The sequence below is a fragment of the Egretta garzetta genome, unplaced genomic scaffold, assembly GCF_000687185.1.
Source record: "Egretta garzetta isolate BGI_Z169 unplaced genomic scaffold, ASM68718v1 scaffold100, whole genome shotgun sequence".
NCBI classification, from domain to species: domain Eukaryota; kingdom Metazoa; phylum Chordata; class Aves; order Pelecaniformes; family Ardeidae; genus Egretta; species Egretta garzetta.
In genome coordinates, this window is record NW_009258265.1 from 907,946 (window position 1) to 927,050 (window position 19,105).

The 19,105-nt window shown below is 44.6% G+C and overlaps 1 protein-coding gene across 1 annotated transcript in view; it reads left to right on the plus strand.

The window, feature by feature from the left end:
- Positions 1 to 19,105, plus strand: part of TANC2 (tetratricopeptide repeat, ankyrin repeat and coiled-coil containing 2) — a 221,631-nt gene that overhangs the window by 47,203 nt on the left and 155,323 nt on the right. Inside the window, 3 exon segments of the mRNA XM_035903288.1 lie at positions 8,075 to 8,146; positions 9,140 to 9,142; positions 13,589 to 13,657. Coding sequence (XP_035759181.1) covers positions 8,075 to 8,146; positions 9,140 to 9,142; positions 13,589 to 13,657 — 144 coding nt within the window.

A 19,105-nucleotide genomic window follows, 5' to 3' on the forward strand; every position in this document is an offset into this window, starting at 1 on the left:
GTCCCCAGCCCTGGGGGGATTTAAAAGCCAGGCAGACGAGGTGCTTAGGGCCAGGGTTTAGTGGTGGGATGGCAGGGTTAGGGGAATGGTTGGGCTGGGGGAGCTTAAAGGGCTTTTCCAACCTAAATGATTCTGTGATTCTGTGATTCCTTGTTTGCTCACCGCTCATATGTCCACTGGCACTGTATTTAACATATAATGAGGTAAACCCCCTTATCTGTATTAAATGTATATTAATTTTCCACTTTAGCTAAAGTATTTCAAAACACAGCCTGGCATTTCCATTTCCTTAAACACCAGCATTTTGGTTGCAAAAAAAGAAGCAAGTTTTCTGATGACCCTTAGGTTTAAATACTCCCAAATATTTATGAAAACATTTCTGTGACTTTGGTCTCCCATTGCTTTGCATTAGAAACTGTACTCAGCTGAAACGTTGTTGTTTTGGTTTGGGTGGGGTTTTTGGGGGGGTTTTGATTTGGTTTTTTGTATCAGGGCAGTGATGTAACTGAGGTGGGCTTTTTCTTTTTTGCCATTCTGAAATCGCATGGCTCAGCTTACCTCTGAAAAATACTGGCAACATCAACACTCGTTGCAGAAAAACAGTTCTGCACAGGACTAGTGTGCCTTGTACGACTCGTGTGCATTATCAGAGCTGTTCGGAAGGGATCCAACATGTTGGAAGGTGGTTGGGGAGTTCTTTTTTAAGGATATGGTGATTAATAACCCCGGTCTGTCCTGTAGTGCCATCAGTAAAAATCTTCCTCCCTCAACACCTGCAGCCCCCATGCAGCCCAGCACTCCTGGGGAGTGCTTTGGTGGGGGTAAATGCTTTATTCTGTTAGTAAATTAATGTCAGTCTTAATATTTTTTATCATAATAATTTTAATAGTACTCATTTTAGCATAATAATAATTTTTATATTTGTTTTCTGAAGCCGAAGACCCCCTCACAAACTAAATAATCAGGAAAAAATTTTGATTAAAATGATTCCTTTAAGTACCAGACTCCGTCCACTCTCCCCTCTTGCTCCGTTTGGGTCCGTTTTGCCTCTTTCCAGGCACAAATCTCCTGGGAGGACGGCAGGCAGTTGCGTTTGGCACATGTCATTCCTCAGCCTGGCTGGAATCCATCGGGATTGCTGAGAGCAAGATTTGCAACTACCTCTCCTACGCTGGGCTGAGCCGCTGCGGGCTCCGGGGACGGGACCCAGCGCTCCCTCCGCCGCAGCGATGCCCTGAGGTCCTGGGACCCGTCCGGCTGCCGTCACTGCACCCCGGGATCCAGCGTGCTTTCATCCCCTCTGGCAGTTTGATTTTTTTTTTTTTGTATTATTTTTTCACGCGTCTGTGTTTTGGGAGCACGATGGCAGTTGGGAGCCACATCGCCTTACGTTACGCCGTGCGCAAGGCAGAGCTTTCCTTCCGCAGGGATGCCGGGCTGAGCTGGAATCCACTCACTTTCTAACTGCTGGACTGGCTTTGTGTGAGTCTTCTCTGTTTTCCAGATGCAATTTTGATATGATGCAGATTTCGAGTATTGATTTATAAGCTGTTTGAGCAGAGCGCGCTCTGTCCGCTGCTGTTAGCGCGGCGGCACATCTAATGCAGTCGGTTCTTGCAGCAGATTTCCCAGCATGCGTGAAGCAGGCTGACCCACCCTTTTATTTTGCTGCCTTAAAAATTGCTTTGTCAGATAAAAGAACTGGGAAGGCATTTAGTCGCGTTGCATGTTTTAGGCACTGTTGTAATGAAATAGGGCAATGGGAATACCGGTCTGCCGGTGCTTTATTTTATTTAAAACTTGTTTTTGCCTTTAATGTGGACACACCTGGCGGTGCGGTGATGCCGAGGGTGCTGTGTTATTTGCCAACGCCGGATCGTGTGGTTGCAGATGCACCTCGCTCGTTTTTGCGGACCCGTCTCACTAATTGCCGTGCAGTGCTTTGTGCAGTGGATTTATTTGGTAGGATTGCTGAAACCCTCGGGATTTTTTTTCCCCTTTGGGAGCCGTCTGTTCAAAGAATACAGTTGTGCTGTGCATTGGAGAGGATTCCTTGTGTCACTGGTTTTAAATGGAGAACTGGTATTGGGGAGGGGGGGAGACAAGCAGCTGTTTCTCAGACCCATTTCTAGCAGGGGAGGCTGCTTTTCTGAAGCTGCTACTGAAGCTGATTGCGTTGCGATTACTTTATCCCTTTGTAATCGAGAGTAAGAATAAATGGCTATGACTTGTTTGGGGTGTGCTCGCCGCATCACCGGCCGCTTGGGCGGCCCCCTTTGGATTTCTGACCCCCGGTTCCTGCCTAGTGCAGTTGCAGGGATGCTGTTAGGTGCTGATGAGACAGCATCTTTAGGAAATTAAAGTCATGTGGAAATCTTAATGGTTTTTCTTAACACTGATATATTTAAAAATAAAAAATCAAAGTTTACCTTTCTCTCATTGCTAGATACAGGAGAATAGGGATTACTGAGTCACTGTTTACCATGTCATTCATTTCCCTTGGGACATTTGCAAAAAATAACTATTTTCTGTTTCTCAGGGCACCTTCTGTAGAAGCTCCCTAACCAGGTTTACCTTGGTCTGTTCGGATTTTTAATTTAAATTAGCACAGATACCTGTGTTTTCTCACAAGGGCTTCGCAACCAATTTACTTTTGGTGACCTCTTTCAGATGTGGCGTCCGAGGTTTTGTCCGTAACTCCGGTGTTGGACGGTGGTGACAGTCATTCCAGCAGCTGAGCTGATGGCACTTCCATGAGCGATACTGTAAACTGCTGCCAAATAGTGGGTCATGCCTCTAAAGATGAGGTATTGCTAAAGCTAACGACTACCTACAATCATGCATAAATAAAATAACTGACTGTTGTTGGAATGACCGAGTCCTGATACGCACAGGGGTGGGCAATATCAAGACCTTAAACTCGAGCACTCGGAGTTTGGAAATGTGAGAATTAATGTTCCCTTAGCAACAGTTATGTGCCCCCTTTTTTGCATGTATATTAAGATAACTTCTCTAATTAGGTGTGGTATTGTTCCCTAGTAACCTTGCTCCTCCGCTGCAGGGAGTGGAGTGTGCTCAAAACTCTGAGAGTTTTGACAAAGAGAGGAAAAAAATTAAAATAGTTCAGTCGTTCAGCTCTTACTTATCTTCCTGCAGTCCTCTGCCTTTTCACTGTAAACTTTAAATTCTGCAGGTACCAGCCTTCTCCACTAGCTGGCGTTGATTTGTTTGTATTTATTTATGTTTTATTGCAAGTATTCATCATTTCACAATTCCTGCCTGCAAGGGAGAAGGTGCCTGCTCTTGCCCCGGAGGATCTGTACTGCCTGGATCTGCCTGCGCGAGGCTCCGTGTTTTCTGCTGCTTTGACTTGAATGTACCGGGTGCGGCAGGTGGGAAGGGTGGGTGGTCGACGGGGGAGAGGAGAAAGGGCTTCCCCAAACAGCCCCTGGTTAATAGAGTGAACCTGTGGTTTTATTTATGCATGTTAAGCATGCGCACATGTGCACGTCTGTACATTTGCGAGAAGGGCAGCTTTATACCCGCTACACTTCTTCTCAAAATGCTCCTCCTGGTTTTGGGAATGCCCGTGAGATGATGCTGTCTTTGACCCAAGCTACAGCCTTTGCTGCAACTGCACCAAATGCAGCAGCGACGGGTGAGCGTAATTGTTTAATTGCATGCTAGCTAACGACATGACACATGCTGAGTCATCAGATTTCTTCTTTTTCCTTTCCCACCCTCCTAAACTGTTTCAGGAGGTTAATTTACTGCGATCTTTCTCTCCCCCTTAACGTATTGTGTAGCTTGCAAATTACCCGAGAAATCCATACCAGGCTCTGAATCCTGTGCAGCAGTTCCGTGCTCAAATGGAAGGGCTTTGGCAAGGTCTCGTCACCATTTTGCATCCCACTGTTGAGTGTTGAAGAGCGTTTGAGAGCAGGACCACTGGATCTGTGGGCCATCGGCTCGGTTAATGCTTGTTCTCAAAGTACGAGCACTGGTTTTGTTATGTCCAAGTGACTGTGTGGGGGATCCTGTCCTTCCAAGTGATCTTAAATAGATAATTCCTACGTAGGCACAAAGTGTCCAACGGTACTGCTGCTGGTGGGTTGGCGTGGTATCTCCTTAAGCTCCCATCATTGTATTTTCCAAATGTACCACACTCCGAAAATACCTGCTTTGCTTCGGAAGGGAAGCTGACTTCCCAGAGACCCAAACCTACTTATTTTGGGCTAAAAGCTAACAGTCATTTTTATTTTACGATAAAGAACATGCTTGTCTCTTAGATTTATTCCACTGTAAAAAATCCAAGTAGGATTTAGATTCCCGGTAAAGCTATTGGGCCTTCTGTTGTCTTCTTGCCTTTCCTCCCTACCAGAAATGCTGTCAAGGAAAAACCTTGTTGCTCCTGTTAATGGGCTTTGGTACTCTAGTTTCCCTGTTGCACCTCGTCTCCTAAAAAGCATGAGAGCTTTCCTCTTCTTGCAGTCTCCAGTCCCCTGCTGCAGATGGCAGCTCTTGTTGCTGAGAACACTTCCAGGTGCCTAGGGAATGATGTTTTATTTTTCATGGATTTTCTGGACGCGGGGGGTAGGGGAATGGTGCCCAATGGGGTTTGTCCAAAACCAGCAGGTGGGAACGTAAACCTGGCTGGGTGAGGAGGGAAGAGATCTGCAGGGGTGGGAATAGGACTGAACAAAGCAAAACCATGCTGAAGATATGAGGGCAATGTGAGTTTTTAGAAGAGATTGGTTATATGGGGGAAAAAAAATAATTGGAGTGAGCATGGGTTCATACTTGGTCTCTTCCTTCGTCTCCAGAATTCATCCCACCCAGCAACGTTGACTGGAGAGGTTGTGCGTCCCTTACTATGCTATTGTGTTTTAAGCCCAATTCAGTCCTTAATAAGTTTTTTTCCTAACTTTCAAAACTCTTCCATCTCTGTCAGGCGTATATTAGGGGTTGGGGTATTATGTAACTCTTTGAGATGAATTAGAATAAGGGCATTTTAAAGTTAATTTGGAACATCTGTTTATGATAGTGAAACTGTATTATTAACGTAATGAAATATCCTCTGCCTTTGGTGTTCAAAGGTCTTCAACTGAAATGAGAGTTAAGCTGTTTTCTAAATCTTACTGCAAAGCACCACGGAAAAAGTTACTCTATGAATTCAGGGAAAACTTACAAACCAGTTTCATGTCACCAAACATTCCTTCATTTTACTGTAGTTTTAAAAACAAAAATGGCATTAGATTTTGGAGTCTTATTTCAGCAGATTTCTTTGAATGTAATTTAACCCAACTGTGGTGCTGTCTTCCTATCCATGGGGACCCCCTGGGTTAAATCTCAGGGTGGGGTGGGGCCATGTGGTCCATCTCTGCCACGTAACCAGACCTTCGCAGGTGTGATCTGCAGCGAGGTTGCATCCTGCAGCATCCCCTTCGTTAGGAGTCTGCCTCTGTCAGAACAGATCCAGCCTCTTGCCAGCTCCGTACCAGGGGGACGGTTTGGCAGGACTCGCCTGTGGGTTAGCTGGGCTGTCTGGCGTGGTGTTCGTTCAGTGTCACTCACAATAACTGCAAAAAAAATAAAAAAAAAAAGCAGAATCCCAGAATGGCAGGGGTTGGAAGGGCCCTCAGGAGCTCACCCACTCCCACCCCCCTGCTCAAGCAGGCTCACCCAGAGCAGGGGGCACAGGACAGCGTCCAGGCAGGGGTTGAATATCTCCAGAGAAGGAGCCTCCACAGCCCCCTGGGCAGCCTGGGCCAGGGCTTGTTCACCCTCCAAGTCAAGAAGTTCTTCCTCATGTTCACCTGGAACCTCTTGTGCTTCAGTTTGTGCCCATTGCCCCTTGTCCTGGCGCTGGGCACCACTGGGAAGAGTCTGGCTCTGTCCTCATGACATCCACCCTGAAGATATTTGTAGGTGTTGATGAGGTCCCCTCTCGGTCTTCTCTTCTGCAGGCTGAACAAGCCCAGCTCCCTCAGCCTTTCCGTGTAGGGGAGATGCTCCAGTCCCTTTATCATCCTAGTTGCTCTCCTTTGGACTCTCTCCAGGAGTTCCTCATCTTTCTTGAACAGGGGAGCCCAGACCTGGACCCAGTGCTCCAGGTGGGGTCTCATAGGGGCAGAGTAGAGGGGGAGGAGAACCTCCCTCGCCTGCTGGCCACGCTCCTCTTGATGCACCCCAGGATACCATTGGCCTTCTTGGCTACCAGGGCACCCTGCTGGCTCATGGTACTGAGTTTGTCTCTTGATTATGATTATATGGCTTTTGATAAAGACGGGGTTTTACTCCTGACTTTAATACTGTGATTTTCTGCTCGTAACCCTCGTCTTTTGAAACTTTCAGTTTGGAACTCAAAGGTTTTTTGTTTTCTTCATAACATAAGGGTTGTCCATGTGGTCTCGTAGCTGGGAGGCCTTTAGCGATGCTGATTATATCTGTATGCAAAACAGTGTTCAAACCCAACACTGTGTGTTACAAGTAAAGATACAGAAGTAGGGATCTGTTAATACTCGTGCGCCAGCCGGACTGCAGGAAGGCTCCGTGTAACTAACCTCAAGGGGGTGTCTCCAGGCTAATAAAGGCTCCTTGCATCCGTCAAAACTGCAGTCATATTTGCAATGTCACATCCTTCTTGAAACCAGAATATAAAAGTGATCAGGGAAGATGTCATGGTCTGTGGCCTTCTTGGAACCTGGCAAGTTGGGATGGCGTATCGGGGCACGGGCAGCTGATGGAAGCCGGGGGGTTTTTGGTTGCTGTGGCTGGTTTTAGGAGGCTGACCTTCACGTGCAGGTGGTGTATGATCAGGGAAGGACGCAAAGGTGACGGCAAATTGCATTGCTGGCACCCATTCGAGGTGCCTGAGCATTGCTTCAGGGAAACTGAGGCTGGAAGTGTTTTGCCAAGGGAAGAGGAAACAACGAACCTCTCCATAGCCTGGGCTGTGGTCCTGCTTTTTGGGGGGCATGGCAGTAGACCTAAATTTTTGGTCACCTTACCAGTTCTGCTGGTGTGCTCCGATGCACAGCTTACCTTCCAAGCCAGAGTAACAGACGTAACTCACGTGTAATATATGTCAATAAAGTTTAGTTATTTTATGGCATAACAGGCCCATCTCACAAAGAACTTTGGGATCTATAGGTACATGCAGACATAAACATACCAGAGTGCTGCTGCTTTTAGTAAGATCCAGAAGTATAAACGCTAAAATGGACTGTTGAGTTTTTAAACAGCTCTTTGAGCCTTCAGTTATTTCAAAACTATTTTTAAAGATTCTAAAAGCTTCCCCTTGCCCCTGCCATAAGGTGCCATAACCTCGGAGCTACATCCTGCCTTTTAAATGCCGGCTTTTGCTTTTTCACAATCTGCATAGCTGGACTTCTCTTTGCTTTCATCTGGCACAGCCCCCGCGTACTCAAGCATCTATATTGATGTGCAGATCTATTGTTTCTAATCTGGTCAGTTGATCGATGAAGACTAGCATGTAATTAATTGTATAATATTGTACACAATGTTCCACTCTACTTTTATGCAGATGGATTTGTTATTTGTTAACTATAGCTGCTTTCCTAAACAGTTTCAAGAGGATATAATGAGAGTGGTTTTGTTCTTCCCAGCCTTCCCATTTTTTTTTAGCTGACAAATCATTTTAAAGGGAAACAATTTCAAAGAATATTCTTTTTTTATTTTTCTTTTTTCTGGGCCTCTTTCTTCAATTTCTTAATATTTTTTTATATTTTGATCTACCGGTCCAAAGCGAAGGAACCAACTGAAGATGCACACTTTGGTTACTATTTCATTCACATGTCTGTGGGGTCAGTAGGAAGAATCAGAACCCGACATATGTCCTGAGAACCTCACAGGGTTCATTCGCAGTGAGCTGGGGAGAAACTGGCAGGAACAGCAAAGGAGTCCGTCACCAGTTTGCCCCAGTTTCAGTCTGCAAGAGGGACCTTTTGTTCCGCTGTTCCTACAAGATAGGTGATGGTACTCAAGGAAAAGTTGCATCTGCCTGACCTGTCCACTATGATGTTCTACTTCTGCTGTTTTGGTTCTCATGCAGATGGAGGGAACGAGGAGCCACCAGACCGAAGACAGGCAAGTGTAGACTCCCGTCAGAGCCGATCTGGGCAAGGTAAACCTTAGTGTTGTTCTGCCTCAGTGACTCGTTTCTCGTTTGTTCGCCTTTTATATATACATTCTGTGTTTTTCATAAGACTGTGTAATCCTATGGAGTTTTGTAACCATCATTATTAGCCACGTAGCTACAAACTTACTGACATTCACAAAACAGTATAGTTAGAGTTTAGACTAATTCATGACGTACCTGTAGGGCGCGTGGCATCTCCGTTTGCAGATGGAGGGACAGAGCTTTATGCAAGGGTGTTGGGGCTGGTGGTGCAAGAAGTCTTCAGCACATACCAGTGCAAATCAACAGGCCCCCCTCGGCGGCCGCTTGCCTTGCCCCCGATCACAAAGGGGAGAACCCGGCAGGTTCTCCATAACCAGGTTGTCCTTCCCCCGTGATGGTGGCAGAGAGGGGACCTGCACGTTCCTGCCTGCAGGCTGAACAGCCGTGTCCTACGTCTCTCGCTTTGTTTTGTTTCATCCTGTGGGGACAGGGCAGAAGAGAGTAGCAAAAAGAATTTTTATATTATTTAAATAACGATTCTACAAACCCTTCTGTTCAGGATCCATCGTTCACAATAGGCTTGGGGGTTAAAACCACCGCTAGAGCCGTGTAATGGGGATTTCTGTCCCTGACAGCAGCAGCTCTTAGATCTGCGCTGGCTTATGGGTCTTTTGAAGTCACTTACTTCAAGTTTTAAGCATTTGCTCATTTGTGAGAGTTGTGAAAATGCTGGTATTTTCACACAGCTCTCGAGGCTAAGAAGCATTTTTTGGCAGTGTGGCTCTAGTAGGTGCTGTGAGCGTTGACTTATTTTCTCTTTGGGATTGCAGCAATAATTTTCCTTTCATTTAGGTTCAAGAAGTCTGTTGTTCTCATGGTGTCCTAATGACTTCTTATGGAGGCATTTTCTCCCGAGCATTGTTCTTTTTTGGCAGTATTCCAGTCTTGCCCAGGCAAAATTATTGCAAGTGATTGAAGGCTGCGATCAGAGTTAAGGGGGTCGGAATTCAGAGTTAAAACCCTGAAGCCCTGTGAAATGTCAACAGCTGGAACTGCTCCGTTAACATAGGATATTTTTTATTGCTGTTTTAAAAGGTAGTATTTTAGATTTTCTTATTTTAAAATAGAAGAGTTAAAATAAAATCAGGAAGAAGGGACTTTATAACTACATGCACCCCGTGATAGCTTGCATACAAGTAGCGTTTCTGTGCTTTGGGGGTATGGAATGAATGGTTGCTCTTTTCCTGACGCTGCTGGCTCAGATAAAGTTGCTGTTGTGTTGCTTCTGAAGACTGAGCTGTGCCTGCTTTCGCTGCCGTCAGTCCCTGGGGTGTCCTTTCATCTGTCTGGGTTTTGTCCGTTGCTGTTGCAGGATGGAGCGGCTCGGATGCAGCTGCTGATGGGAGCTGCCCGCTGGGTTTCCGCCCCTTGCGTCGGTCACTCCGTTCTCCCAGGTTATGTTTCAGCCAATTTATTCAGCATCTTGGCTGCTGTGGAAAAATACCAGTGTGGGACAGAGGACATAGGGCTTTTTTGGCAAATACTTACTTGCCAAAGAGTGACCATCCTATATCTGGTTGCCTCAAGAAGCGTGACTCTAGGAATTGCGGTAGCTAGCAAGATGTTCCATCATGAGAACGAGCAGAGAGGGAAACGGGTAAAAAAAATACTTCCAGCTTCTTGGAGAAACAAGCTTCTGCGCTAAACATTTCCATTTGGATCGATGGATGGCTTTCTGCGGCATGGAAGGAGAAGTCTTTTTGCTCCATAAAAGTGTCATCTGTAACTCGGCCCTGTTCTGTGTCCATACGTTGCTCTCTCTCTGCGCATGCTAACGTGCCCACTGAAGCCAGGCCGTCGTCTTGCTCGCGTTTAAACTTCCATGTTGCCATGTGTGATGCCCAAGTATTACAGCTGTCTGTAAAGCTTTATTATTTTGGAATACTTCACAAAATAGTTTATTAGTTCAAATACGCTTTTTGCAGTAACATTTTATTTAAATACATTTTATAGTCAAATTGTCAAAGCTCCATTGCAGCCATGAATGATTTAAAGGTTTGAACAACCCAATATTTTTTATTTCAGTCTTAATTTAAGACTGTTTCAATTACCTTGTTTGTGTGTTTGTTTACCACAGCAAGGATGAGAGAAATTTTGGCATCTGTGGAATGAAAATGGTATGTTGTGGGTATTTTGTGAGTTCAATGGTTTGGTCCCTAAAGCCTTTGCATTTTAAGAGGGAAAATACTCCTGAAGACTTTGCAAAGATACCGTTACTGTTATTTCTATGTAAGATACTGCCCCCAGTTGCCCTCGGTTTTAGGTAAAGGTTGGTCGAAGACACAGCAAACGCACACCATAATAACCAGTGAAACACACGCAGACCTTTAGGTCTTTCCCTTACCTTAAGTTTATAGTTCCCGCAAACCCCAAAATAGCGCCGGAGGAAATTTGAGCTTTGTTTTTAAGAATCAAAATCAATGATGGCAAATCTTTTTTTTTTTTTTTATGTCTGGCGCCAAATGTATTTTGAAAGAAAAAAACCATCGTAGCTTGTTCCTGTCGATGCCAACGCCGATTTTGGCACTGGCGCCGTTTGCCTTTCCGGGCACTCGCAGGTGATTACGAACAGGCTTGCAGAGTCAGCAGAGGTGTTCAGCTCGCAGTAACCCTGGAAAAAGCAAGGTCCTCAATCAGCTTATGTCAAGTAAGCTATAAATGGAGCCAGTAATTACAATTGCCAATGTACAGCTGGAAGAAGGCAATTTTTTTTTTTTTTGCTATATTAGCAGTACGCTATCAAATTATGCCCCCCTGGAAGAATTATGCCCAACTGCTGCTGCATCTTTTGGATGATTAGGAGGAAAAACTTAGAAACAAGATCATCAAACTTGAGATTTCGCGCTGTGCTGAGCAGTGGCACTGTCCCGTGTGTTGTCTGTGTGCAGGACTTGGGCTTGCTCTTGCGAGCACGGGCGTCTCTCCAGCAAACCCCATTTCCCTGGCCTGCCCGATGCGCTGCGTAACGTCCGATGGAAGGAGAGCTGAGAAGGGGCAGTGTTGCTGCCTCTGAAGCTGTGGTCGATGCATGTAGCTCAGGCAGGTGTTGAATGGGAGATGCTGGGGTGGTGCTCAGCTGGCTGAAGGGAGGGGGGTGCTGTGGAGCTGCCTGGCGCCCTCAGCTCCCTTTGTAGTCCATGGAGAGGCAAGGGATGGAGTCAGTGGAGTGTCCAGGCTGGGATTCTTCTCTTCCTGAAGCAGAACCCTAAAATGTGTCATTAGATGAATCTTGTCCTAAACTGCCTGCTTCTGGAAGCGCTAGACAGCTAGAAGTCTAGAAGACGGCTTGCTTGGATGTAGACACCTCTTTTGTGGACACCAAAACTAGGTAAATGTGGTTTTAGCACAGCAAAGTGCTGCCGGTGTGTGTGACCGAAGAGCACTGGTGAAATGGCGTCGGAGGTGGCCATACGCACCAGCTCGGCGTCTGTACCGAAGCAGTGCTGGGGGTAGGTGGATTGTCTCAAGTTGGGAAGCCAGGCTGAGCTGCTGCTCATGTAGAAACGGCAGTAACCACAGGGGAAAGGTGGTAAGGCAGTCATTCCAGGTTTCTCTGACTACAGCCAAGTATTTTTTTTTTATAGAGAGAGATATATATATATACACACACATACATACATACATATTTGGATATATATGTAAAGAGATAAATACAGATTTATATATATATATAAAAGGCATGATATTGTCAGCAATAGCATCTTTTAATATTAAAAAAAAAAAAAAAAAACCCAGTGTTCTGTTCCCCCTTAAAGGGATGTTCTCTGTTCAAGCATTCATGTGCACGCTTAATTAAAGCAGCATGAAATGAATAGAAAAACATCAGTGTCTGGCTCAGAGTTGGTGGCAGTAACGACAGTCTCTGATGAATAAAACATACCGAATTTTTGCATCCTTACCAGAGCCTACAAAGTTAAAGAAAATCACCTCTGTAAGGATTAGACTTTGAATATATGTTCAGTAAACTATTGGGAATGTGGCAAGCGTTCAGTAAGGAGGAGAGTAGAAGTCCTGGTTTGAACTGTCAGAAATAGCGTACGCGTACAGCGGGTTAGTGTTTGCTTTGGTTCCTGTAGGGAATGATACAAAAATGCTGAGAGACGTTCCTGAAGGCTGGCATTGGTAATGGCTGGATTTTAGCCACAAACGGTACTACCTCTTAGAACACTTCAGGAGCTTGTCCAAGATTTTTGCCAGTGATTTCAATATGGGGTTGTTTTTTTTTTTTTTTTTTTTTTTCCCCCCCCCTCCAACCATAAACAACGCGTTGGGTTGTTGCCGTTGTCCTTTGGCTCTCCAAGTGGAGTTAGTCCATCGTCTCCTCTGACATACCATGTATTTGAGGCATTTACCCTTTTGTTTTCTCCCCACTTTTGTCTGTCTAGGAGTTACATTTTCCCTTTTAAACATATTCTCGCAAGCCACTGAGAACCGCACGGCTCTCCGATGGAAATCAAATCATAAATGTCTTTACAGAGGAGAAACATTAGTAGGCACTAAAAGCTAAAATCTCTCTCTTAAAGGTGTGGCACGAGTGCAATCTTCTTACATTATCTGCAATGAAATATTAACGTTACCAGTGCTAAGTTGGTTTTGCAGATGAATGATGAGGTGTCTGCGTTAGGTTGTTAATCGTACTGACTGGAGGTGGAGAGCCAGGCGTTCCTGACCAGAGGTCTCCATATCCTGCAGCTGAAAGGAGGAACCTTGCGGCTCCCAACTCTTACTGATCTGGAGCACCTGCCCTTCATTTGCCGTTAATATTTATTGCAACAGTTAGCAATACGTGCCTTTATTGTTCTGTCTCCGCTTGCTGTCATGTTATTTGGTGTCTTCCATGTGGATCTGTAGCGATGCGTCCCCCCACCAGCTTTGTGGGGCCCTGGGTGCTTCTGTGCGTTTGTGAGGGGGGAGCTGGAGGTGGCTGCTGGGGGGGTGGGGGTTCTTGGGCTAAAGGTCCTTGTGTTGAAATTCAATTCTGCTGGAAGTATTTTTAGAAATACACCATCTAAAGGCACAAAAACCTTATCAGTAAAAGGATTATTGCTTTGTCTGAATTATATTTAAAACCAGTGACTCTGGGACCTCTGAAAGACAAATTACAAAAATCGAAATGAGTTGTTTGTGGTTATGTTGTTCATGATGTGAAGAGGTGTGCTGAGATGCTGCTTCAGAAATGCAATTTCTTCAAGGGAATTGTCAAGACCCTGCAAGATGAAGAGGAGAAAGCGGCCATCCCCGCTCCCTGCAGGAGCTGTGCAGCAAGGTGGCTCTGCGCTGGGGGCTCACCAAGCCAGAGTCCTCTGTCTAGGAATGATAAAAAAACAAGCAGGAGGCTCCTTTGTATTCTGACCGCTTCCTTTTTGTTTTTTATATTCCCACCAGGCACCTCCACAGAGAACGACTGTGCTTTTGAACCAGACTACGCTATTCCGCCACTCCCAGTGACCGAAGGTATGCAGCACATTCGGATTATGGAGGGCATGTCCCGCTCCCTTCCATCCTCCCCCTTACTCACACATCAGTCTATCAGTGTTCGGCTCCAACCTGTGAAGAAGTTAACTGGTAAGGACTTTAAATAAAGTTCAGTGGGGCTTTTAAGGTCCGTTGGTGCAAAAATCTGTAAGAAAACACTTTGAGCAAGCTTCTGTGTCATCGTTTGTTTGTTATAGCAGCTACTTTAGTCCGAACCAGGAATGGATTGGATTTGATACCGGCAGAGAAATCTTTCTGTTCTGAAAATGATCTCTCTGTTTCATAAATATTCTCTAGTTTCCTGAGTGTGTTTCAGTTCCACTTTGCATTGCGGTTGATGCGCAGTGGAAGTGTTACAGTAATTCTAAAGAACTTGATGCTAAAATTTTGAACGCAGAGAGAATACATCAGAAAAACGATAAGCTTATTACAGCAAGGTGAATTTTTTTTCATGCATATTTTTAAACTGTTTTGTTCCTCTAATCTGCTGGGATTGTGGTTTGAACACCTCAAGATTTGAAAGGAGTTGGATTTTCAACAGCACTTGGAGTCCAACATCCATTGAAAAGCCTGACGTTGTATTTCTAGTGGTAGCAGTTGTGAGAAACTTCTTGCTTCTTGCCTAAAATCTGACATCCCTCCATGCCCATCTTTAAAAACGATCGGCCGGGGTCCTGCGTTTGTGCTGAGAGAAATCTCCAAAAAGAGCTGTTACCTGATATTATCAGATCTATGCTTACAAAAGGGAGGTCTGGTACCCTTCGTGCCTTTTGTTTTCCCTGCCCTCTGGTGAAAGGAGAAACTGAAAAGGACAGGAGGAGGAGATTCCCGAGTCCTCCGCAGGATCTCAGGGTGATCCCAGCCCATTCGGTAGCAGTGGAGCTCAGGTGCAAGAGAATCAGGCAGCAGGAGATACAAAAGGACATGAAAATAGCTTAAAAAAGACATTTTGGTGCCTTACTGGGCTGTCTCCAGCGTGAGTTTCCCATCACTAAGAACTTCTAAAGCGTGCCTGAAGTTCTGCTTTAAAATGTGAAGGCCTAAACCAAGGTTTTAGTGGAAACGAGAGCAGCTGTGTAGCTCAGAGCCTGGCTCTTCAGGAGAGTTGGTGATGTGATGCTTGGAGGGGGTTGTGGGATTTTGTAGATTTGAGGGGCTTTTTGAAACGCTTCTTTTTTAAAGAGTCTCCTTAGTTTGCGTCGCAAGTCAGGGCTATGCCGCTGGATGTTCAGGGCTCCTTTCTGTTTGTCCGTCGGCATTTCCATCTCTTCTGTGGAACAGATAAGGATGCGACATTGTGCTCTACCAGGGTAGCTGTGAAAACAAGCTCGACTTTTAAAAGTTTGCTTTTGACTGTTAGAATCATAAAATTCAGTAGCGGATTACAGAAGCAGTTGGAAATGCAATCCATTTCAGCTTAGTGTCTCTAAAACCTTGTTAGTTTTTGTTGTAGTTTTCAGTCCTTTCCTCTGCTACAAATACACTGCTTGCAGCACGTTGCAGGGTGGGAATCCTGTGAACTCTTTTTTTTTTTTTTTTTTTTCTTTTTTTTTTTTTTTCCTCTTGTCGTGCCACATAGTAATGGGTAGGTGTGGAATCCACAACCTTCCTGCCATGGAAAGCATAGGTTGTGAAAAATGATAAAAACAAATCAAGGCTATTTTTTCTTCTCGCAGCACATCTGTACTTGTTTAATTTATTGTGTACTGTATCTAGCTTGTTTGTTCCTGCTTTTCCTGAGTTTTCTCCCCTGATCCTCACATCCATCCAGTTTCCTCTTCCTTTTGGTTTTTGAGTTACTTGCAGGGATTTTCTTCTTCGTTTTGTGTGGCTTCCTTAGTAGAGGCAGATGATATTAGCCAGTTCCATGGGCCTTTTTCTCAGTTAGGAAAGGACGAAAAGCATCGTATTTTACAAATAGTTTAGGCCTTTGTAGTATCTTTATTTCATTCATTACCCTCTGTCCCCTTCTTTTCACTACAATCCCTTGTGTTTATATGCTCTACTGTTGTAGCTCTACCTGTATACTAGTGTATCAACCTGAACAGTTCATTCTCTTCTCTGAAATACTTGCGGAGGGTTTGAGCTGTAGCCTGTGGAAAGAGCAATTTTTCTTGTACCACTGCAGCTCCATTTCTCTAACCACTTGCAGCAAGCTGCCTTGGTGTAGATCTGCTGGACCTCTGGCTTGTCAACAGACGTTAACCTCCTCCCACTTCTCAAAATCACAACAATTCAGCCTAGCAGATTAAGCTCCGTGGATTCATAATTATCTTTTCCCAGGTGAAAACAGGTCAGACTCCATTTAGCTCCACACTCAGAAAGCTTCTGTTGGATTTGGCAGGGCTGCTCAGAGTGTCCTGCTAGTTCCTCAAAAGACCAGATACTGGAGTTCCAGCAGTGGCTTTTGCAGGTAGTGAGTCAAAGAAAGGGCTGGTAATTCATACAGACCTCAGGGGTTTGGGCAGCTCGCTGAAACGTGTGCTTGTGTGCTCAACCACCAGTGGGGCGGTCTTGTAGAGCCATGCCGTAGACATTCAGCTGGCGAGAATGCATACACCTCTGTTGGTGAGGTTTGGAAACTGTACGCAATGAAATATAGACTTGAACCAGATGTGTACAAACCAGGGGACAGTCAGTAAAATGCTGATAACTGTTACTACGCAAAAGCAAGAGGAGAAAAGTGTAGGCTCCTGGTTTCATTTGGAGCTCTGTTTTGGGGCCACAAACAAGAATCTATTGGAATTTAATTGGGAAGATGGCTATGTCTGTTGTTGTCTTGCATCCTTTTCCTTTCCTATCTGTTTTAAATATCCTGTTCCGGCTAGACCCAATCCAGTATAGCATGAAAACACATGATAATGTTTTGCACGTACATGTCTGGATGGCTCCAGCGGAGCTCCTGATATGCTTAGAATTCAAAGTGTGTTGCAGTGCGTTGGTGGGTTAGCATGATTTTTAAAATTATTAGTTTAATTTACTGTTGATATTGTAAAAGGAGGGTGTTTGTTTTACATCCTCACGCAGTCATTATAGGAGTTTGGTTGCTTTCATTAAGGTAACGTGTAAAGGAGCTGGGAAAGTAATGCTTTCCCCTCTTTGTTATTCATAGTATTTATCGTGTTTCTTTGACTATTCTTTATCATCTGTTACTAATCAGAGAGATTTAAAAAGCAAAAAAAAATCCCTCAGCTGCAGAACGAGATGGCTGTTGAATGACCATTTACTATATCAAAAAATAAAAAGTCTTTTTTTTTTCTGGGGGACATCGACTGGCAATTTGTAAAGACCTTCCACATTTTTATTCATTAGTAAACCAGCATGATCTGTAAAATAAAGAAAATGTGGAGTTAATATTAGATTTGTGAAGACAAATTCACAGCCTTGCACTGTTTTTTGATGTGTTTCTCCCCACTTTCGCCCAATACCCCTCTCTGATTTTACAGAAGGCTTCTAAGTGCCATCGTAGCATACTCACAACCCAGGAGCATTCATAAGCAACGCGGTTCAACAAATCTTCATGTGACTGCGGGAGCTTTCGGACAGAAATAAGCAGCCAGCAGTTTGACAGTAAATGCATGGAGACATTTCCCAACGTCTCGCTGGCTGTGATGGTTTCCTCTTCTGCTTTGTCTCATTGTGCTGTCCAGTTGTTAATCCTACACAATAACAGCAGTGATTCCTTTTGGAAAAGGGATGAGGGTGATTCTGGGAAACTGAAGTATTACAAAGAGAGGCTTTTGTCCGGCTGACAGTTGCCACATGGATTTTTCAAAGCGACCTTCAGAGCATAGAAAATTGTTGAGAAATTATCCAATTGTGGGGGCTTTTTCATGCTGTTCGCTTCTTACATACGTTTGTGTGTGACTAACCCATTCAGGTCGTAATTGCCATATCCGCGGAGCGGTCGGGCAGCGGAATGGTACTATTTCTTACATAAAAAACTCCGTTGTCTCGTGTTTTGGTTGGGTTTTTTGGGTTTTTTTAACTGAAGATTTAATTCCTAAGACCATTTGCAACAAAACGTGACTATACCAACTTCTGCGTTTATGCCTTCTGGAATTCTTCAGAGATGAAAATTTAAATACAAAATACTTTTTAGACTTTTCACAAGATGATGTGCTCACGTTCGAGGGCAAAAAGTATCTTGAATCATTCTGTCTCTGCACGTGTCCGTTCCAGTGCAGCAGAGTAGGTTTGTCAGCTCTGATGGGCAGGGGGAAGCAGCTACTGAGATGTCCCCTTCTCGTGGGCATCAGGGGGTGTCGTGTTAATTTGGGGTTTACCTTAGCCCTTTAAAAGGAAAAGAAACCTGTATGGTGCAGGGAAGCTTGCCCAGTAGAACCTGCAACGCCATCGATCTATTTATTTATTTATCAGTTTATTTATTTATAGAATCACAGAATCGTTTAGGTTGGAAAAGCCCTTTAAGCTCCCCCAGCCCAACCATTCCCCTACCCCTGCCATCCCACCACTCAGTGTGTGACAACCCTTTCTGTGAAGAAAAGGTTCTTAACCTGGCTGATTTGTATACAAGGCAGCTTTTCATCCCTGGAACCATTAAAATGTCCACTTTTGGTAAAAAGCCATAGGAACCTCACGCTGTGCGTTAGGTTTCTTTCCAGAGGAACTGAGGGCGCCTGCTAACACATTGCTATCTGGGGTTTCTGTGTATGGAGGCTTGGCTGGATTCAGAGGCTGATAAATATTCAGGATGGCTGCAATTTTCACTCTGCTGAATAGTCTGGTGATTAAGAAAAACGAAGGTCACTCTGGCTCTAACGGGTGAAGTGTAAGCCTCAGGAATCAGCTCCTCTCTCCTGCCTGTATAACCTTGTGGTTAGCAGTGGCTAAGAACGTGTTTTAGATCAGAGTGTTCAACCTCAGTTTATACTGTTTAATATTTTTTTTTTTTCTAACAACAGTGCCTTTATTAGCAAGTGTAATGCGAAAAATAAATAATAAAAAGAAAGCAAAAAACCCTACCAGCCCGGGATAAGTATATAGAAGAACATCATCCTGATTTCTGTCTGGGATAAAACTAGCACCTAAAAGTTACCATGCTTACTGCGCATTTCCAAAACCATTGGGTTAAATATTCTACTATACATCAAAAGCGTATCGTTGATGACTCAAAGCCGTGGCTGCAGGGAAAGTAATGGAAGCGCGTTGTACACCTTCATTCAGGAAAGCATCGCTTTGCAGGAGAGCGTTCCTAGAGCTGAATGCATCTGAGTGCTCTCCTGAATCAGTGCCAAAAATAGTGCCCAGCATTGTATTAGGTTAAAAGATGAGATACTGGGCTGAAAGACTCAGCTACCGATGCTTTATTCTCTTGCTGTGGAACCCACCACGTGGAAAGGTTTTGCACAAAGCCCTGTGCCGCACCAACTCCTCCTCAGGAAGGGGTTTTAATTTCCATACTGT